The sequence below is a fragment of the Ranitomeya imitator genome, chromosome 1 (genome assembly GCF_032444005.1).
Source record: "Ranitomeya imitator isolate aRanImi1 chromosome 1, aRanImi1.pri, whole genome shotgun sequence".
NCBI lineage: Eukaryota > Metazoa > Chordata > Amphibia > Anura > Dendrobatidae > Ranitomeya > Ranitomeya imitator.
Genome location: NC_091282.1, coordinates 855287978 through 855294002, shown reverse-complemented (window position 1 = coordinate 855294002; position 6025 = coordinate 855287978). Strand labels below are relative to the sequence as shown.

The 6025-nt window shown below is 46.5% G+C and overlaps 1 protein-coding gene and 1 long non-coding RNA gene across 2 annotated transcripts; one reads left to right on the top strand and one right to left on the bottom strand.

Moving 5' to 3' along the window:
- The first annotated feature begins 352 nt into the window (after positions 1-352).
- LOC138658170 (uncharacterized) lies at positions 353-1015 on the top strand. Its single transcript, XR_011317373.1, has 3 exons — positions 353-490; positions 576-647; positions 850-1015. It is a non-coding gene; the product is annotated as an uncharacterized lncRNA (long non-coding RNA).
- Positions 1016-1074: 59 nt separating this feature from the next.
- LOC138658167 (uncharacterized) lies at positions 1075-3073 on the bottom strand. Its single transcript, XM_069745693.1, has 2 exons — positions 2480-3073; positions 1075-1999 (listed from the first exon to the last, which is right to left on the bottom strand). The coding sequence occupies exons 1-2, from the start codon at positions 2921-2923 to the stop codon at positions 1199-1201; spliced, it is 1245 nt and encodes a 414-aa protein (XP_069601794.1). The 5' UTR covers positions 2924-3073; the 3' UTR covers positions 1075-1198.
- Between the last annotated feature and the right edge of the window lie 2952 nt (positions 3074-6025).

Below are 6025 nucleotides of genomic sequence, written 5' to 3'. Positions count from 1 at the left end.
GACATTACAGACGCAGTAATGACCCAGCGGCCTAACACGCCTCCACCATCTGTTGCGACCATGCACCCTCGCACCCCTGTGAAGTGTTATATAAATTTTATGTTTCAGTATATTGTTAGCTTTGATCTGCAGCACTCTACATGTGTATTTAAAGATTGCGTTTGTTAACTTTATGTGTAGAGAGACAGCGGCGGCAACAGGTACCTGCCATTGCCAGAAGCACCACAGCATCCACCACCAGCGGGAACCCAGAGCCCGGGACGTCACGTAAGTTAACAATCATTGATTACAGTTTTTCAACTGCATAAGGGACATAAGAGGGTAGCGGTAATATTTGAATACATTACAGACGCAGTAATGACCCAGCGGCCTACCACGCCTCCACCAGACAGCAGACGGCCTCGCACCCCTACACCACCCTCAACACCTCCCTTCCGACACTCCTCTTCCTCCCCCGGGTCGGCGGCATTCTCCCCAGAAGCTAACATACGTAAGTGACCAAAACAGCGAGCGCTTCCCAACGGCGTGTTCCATAGTTAACCAGATCTGTTATTATTTCCTTTTCGGTGCTGCAGCAGTGTCCAGATCGCTGGGATGGGAAATTAGCACCTCTGGTTCTGGCAATGAGGAACCGGCGTCCCTTCTCCGTAAGTATCAACATAATATGAGTGGTTTTCTGCTGGATGTCACAATAGACAACTAAAACTGTAAAATTTAATAAAATTAACATCGCCCTGTGGTGCCAGACCAAATAGAAATTTACAACACACAAAATTTGGTCCTGCCACAGAGGTCGAGATGTATTTTCAGTGGATTCAACGTTGGTTCTCCAACCTCTTCTATCCACAGAACCGCCCACCGTAAGAGAGCTCCTGGCGAGACAATTGCGCCTGGAGCGGACAGCAGCGCTCCTGCAGCAGACAGCAGCGCTCCTCCAGGCTCAAGTAGAGCAGCAGGGCGTGACGCTGCGACACCTCTTGGGCCGTGGAAGGAGATAATTTTTTTTTTTTTGGTTATGTTATATTTAGTTGTTAAATAATTTTAAACCAAGAAATTGTTACAAAAAAAACCAAAAATCTTCGCATTCTTTCTTTAATGTTTACCAAGCTATAAGGGTTAACAGCACCATTTAATAGGCATCACATTTACTTTAAGTTAGAGAGGTTTATATGACAGCAAAGCAAAAAAAAATTTTTTTTTATACGGCGCGATCCTGCCAGGGTACAGCTCCAGAACCATTAAAGTACTGACAGTATTTTTCGCGACAGTCCCTTGCATCGTCTGCCTGTCTGCCAGATCCAAGAGCTTGAAGAGCTGTAAAATTTTCAGGTTGTGTACGCCATTCCCCGGGCACAATATCTCCGGTTCGTGCGTCCACTGCATCAATAAACGAAGGAGGAGAATAGGAGTTCGTATCATGACGTCTCAGGAAATTATGGAGCACACAGCATGCCAAAACCACAAAGTCTATAGACGGCAGCTTCAAGTTGATAGCTGTGTGGAACACTCTAAACCGATTTGCCATAATCCCAAAGGCATTTTCAACCACACGACGGGCCCTCGACAACCGGTAATTAAAGATTCTGCGCTCCGGTGTGAGTGTTCTCTGTGCAAATGGCTTCAGCAAATGTGGATGAAGAGGGAAAGCTTCATCAGCGATGAAGACAAAATTTAGGTTTGCTTTTGTGTCTTCATTTAGTGGCAACAGCAGTTCATTGTTCCTCAAGCTTTCCCCAAATGAAGTGTGTTCAAAAACACCACCGTCGGAGACTCGACCATTCATGCCAACATCTACATCGACAAACTCATAGTTCGCATTGACAAGGGCCATGAGGATCACACTGAAATATCCTTTGTAGTTGAAAAAGAAGGATCCCGAGTTGGCTGGTTGCGTGATGCGCACATGCTTTCCATCTAATGCACCACCGCAGTTTGGAAACTGCCACAGCTCATCAAAATCGGAAGCAATCCTCTTCCACTCATCCGCCGTCTTGGGAAACTGCAAGATGAGAAGGAAACATGTACAAATTAGGTCAAATATATTATGCACATACACTCTCATGTGGACATCCTACAGTGATTGAGGCGCAGTATGGATTAGTATAACAAAGTCAACAACCCTGAGTATGCAGGCAGCCATTTTATCAGATGGCTTCGGTGACTCAGAGGGGGTGCTAAACAATATATCTAAATTATATAATCAATAAAATTAGGTTGGGAGCATCAAATAAAAGAAGGGTGGCGCAGGGTTGGAGCAGCACATATCAGAATGGAGCCGCAAAATGGTAGCAGCACATGTCAGAATGGAGGCGCAGGATCACAGCAGCACATGTCTGAATGGGGACGCAGGATGGGAGCAGCACATGATAGGATGTAGAACATATACCAATAGAAATGCGCGTAAACAGGGCGTAGAACGGGTTAAATAGCTAGTATAATATATCGACATAACACAGCAGCCAATAAAATATAGTAGTACCTCCATATAATGCCTTAAGCTGCGCACAATGGCCTCGCATGTCTCCGGAATCACAACGCTCAGGAAAGGTCTGGAAACAGCAGCGGAAAACTGCAAATCCTGAAGAGACCTTCCTGTTGCCAGGAACCGCAGTGTCACCGCCAACCTTTCATCCACGGGCACGGCTGCACGCATCGGCGTATCACACCTTTGTATGAGTGGCATAACAGCAGACAGTATTATTTTGAAGGATTCCTCCGACATCCGAAGGTAGTTTCTGAAATCATGAGGGTTATTGTCACGTAACTCTCTTATGAGACCCATGTGTGACAATGAGGATCTTTTCTGCAGCCAGCTCCGGGTCCACATGCGACGTTTTCGTTTAGGACGTCTCTCCTCTTGGAGACGTGCTGCCTGAAACACCAGGGCAGCAGCAACAACAGAACTCTCATCGGAAGTGAGCATAGTTCCTAAAAAGAAATCAAACGTACAATAAATACACGTGCTTACAAAACAATGTTCTGACCATTGATCTAATAACTATATATTTTACTACTGGTATTAAATGGAGCAGTCAACCATCTCGATCTGTAAAAGAATTAATTGGGCCACGCTACAGCTGTGTACCTGAGGTTCTCAGGCCTACCCTACTCTCCATAAAGGAACAATCGACCATGCTACAGCGTTTATCCACGTTGAAGCGCAACATATGCTACGCTGAAGCGTTATACATACCTTTTGCGGTAAAAGTCTAGTAGTAGAAGAAAAGTCCAGGAAATCCAGCGAATTTAGGAGTTCTGTTTACAGCACGTGCTACAGAGAGAAATGAATAGCGCGCTCGAGAGCTCCGGTTTTATCCGCTGGGAACAATAGTCCTTTGTCGAATGAGCGCACAGTATTGTACCGCCCAATCAGCACTTGGGAGGTGGAGAATTCAGCGCTCCTACGTAGCCAACTCCTCCGCCTTTTACATCGTATACAATATCGTGCACACCTTTGTTACACTATGCGATCATGCCGCCACAGCGGGACACTAGACGACGAAAGAAAGTTTCAAACGATGTGCTACGACGTACGATTCACAGCGGGGTCCCGGATCGCAGGAGCGTGTCACACACTGCGATATCGTACCTATATCGCTCGAACGTCACAAATCGTGCCGTCGTAGCGATCAAAATTGCACTGTGTGACGGTACCCTAAGCCAAATGTGAACACAGAACATTTCTTATGTAAATGACAGGGTTAATTGTATAGAAAGCAACATGAAATGAAATGGATACAAATAAACTGATCCCCATTTATATTTTGTAATCCCTGTCCAACTCAACAAAATGTGATCAGTATCTAATGTAAATGAATTCCTGATTCCTTGACAAGATACACATGAGTGTGTAAATAGATATGAAATAGAAAAAAAAAACCCCGAAACAGCTGTCTGTGGATGGATACCATGCTTGGCATAGGTGGCTTTCCTTCATAGGATGCTGCCCTTCCCGTGGTTGTTCCTTCCCGGGGAAAGGCCTGGCTATTCACTGCTTGCGTCGAGAAACATGTGATGGTGTCTCCGCAGCTTCTTTACATGCATCTGCATATTTCCCATAAGGGATGGGGGCAGTGTTCTGGAATCACTGCGTTGAGAAACACGTGATGGTGTCTCCGCAGTGTTGGATGTTTTGGTCTCCCCGAGGCCAATCATCTGTGCCTTTATAGCCTTTTTACTAGGCACTGCTCCTAATAGCCAGATTCCTACTCCACACTGATGAGGGGCAAAAACCCCGAAACAGCTGTCTGTGGATGGATACCATGCTTGGCATAGGTGGCTTTCCTTCATAGGATGCTGCCCTTCCCGTGGTTGTTCGTTCCCGGGGAAAGGCCTGGCTATTCACTGCTTGCGTCGAGAAACATGTGATGGTGTCTCCGCAGCTTCTTTACATGCATCTGCATATTTCCCATAAGGGATGGAGGCAGTGTTCTGGAATCACTGCGTTGAGAAACACGTGATGGTGTCTCCGCGGTGTTGGATGTTTTGGTCTCCCCGAGGCCAATCATCTGTGCCTTTATAGCCTTTTTACTAGGCACTGCTCCTAATAGCCAGATTTCTACTCCACACTGATGAGGGGCAAAAACCCCGAAACAGCTGTCTGTGGATGGATACCATGCTTGGCATAGGTGGCTTTCCTTCATAGGATGCTGCCCTTCCCGTGGTTGTCCCTTCCCGGGGAAAGGCCTGGCTATTCACTGCTTGCGTCGAGAAACATGTGATGGTGTCTCCGCAGCTTCTTTACATGCATCTGCATATTTCCCATAAGGGATGGGGGCAGTGTTCTGGAATCACTGCGTTGAGAAACACGTGATGGTGTCTCCGCGGTGTTGGATGTTTTGGTCTCCCCGAGGCCAATCATCTGTGCCTTTATAGCCTTTTTACTAGGCACTGCTCCTAATAGCCAGATTCCTACTCCACACTGATGAGGGGCAAAAACCCCGAAACAGCTGTCTGTGGATGGATACCATGCTTGGCATAGGTGGCTTTCCTTCATAGGATGCTGCCCTTCCCGTGGTTGTTCCTTCCCGGGGAAAGGCCTGGCTATTCACTGCTTGCGTCGAGAAACATGTGATGGTGTCTCCGCAGCTTCTTTACATGCATCTGCATATTTCCCATAAGGGATGGGGGCAGTGTTCTGGAATCACTGCGTTGAGAAACACGTGATGGTGTCTCCGCGGTGTTGGATGTTTTGGTCTCCCCGAGGCCAATCATCTGTGCCTTTATAGTTAAGGATACAAAGATTGAAAGTTTGAAATTTGTTACTTTAACACAAATTTTCACCACATTTTTATTTTTTCACAATTGAACGCAAAACATATCAACCTTATTTTACCACTAACATAAAATATAAAGTGTCAGAAAAAAATAATTTCAGAATCACATATACAATGATAAACATTAAAGCGTTCCAGAGTTGTCACAACATGAAATCACACTGGTCTGAATTAAAAAAGTTGGCCTGGTCATTAGGGTTAAAATTGTCTCCTTCACTAAAGGCCCCTTCACATTAAGCGACGCTGCAGCGATACCGACAACAATCCGAATCGCTGCAGCGTCGCTGTTTGGTCGCTGGAGAGCTGTCACACAGACCGCTCTCCAGCGACCAACGATGCCGGTAACCAGGGTAAACATCGGGTAACTAAGCGCAGGGCCGCGCTTAGTAACCCGATGTTTACCCTGGTTACCATGCTAAAAGTAAAAAAAAAAAAAACAGTACATACTTACCTACAGCTGTCTGTCCTCCAGCGCTGCGCTCTGCTTCTCTGCTCTCCTCCTGTACTGTCTGGGAGCCGGAAAGCAGAGCGGTGACGTCACCGCTCTGCTTTCCGGCTCACAGCCAGTACAGGAGGAGAGCAGAGCGCAGCGCTGGAGGACAGACAGCTGTAGGTAAGTATGTAGTGTTTGTTTTTTTTTACTTTTAGCATGGTAACCAGGGTAAACATCGGGTTACTAAGCGTGGCCCTGCGCTTAGTTACCCGATGTTTACCCTGGTTACCAGTGAAGACATCGCTGGATCGGTGTC

Excerpts from the sequence above, each read along its gene's own strand:
- LOC138658167 (XM_069745693.1), bottom strand. The coding sequence starts at position 2,923 with ATGCTCACTTCCGATGAGAGTTCTGTTGTTGCTGCTGCCCTGGTGTTT. Across the intron at positions 2,000-2,479 it reads GCTTAAGGCATTATATGGAG|TTTCCCAAGACGGCGGATGA; the intron begins GTACTACTATAT and ends CTCATCTTGCAG.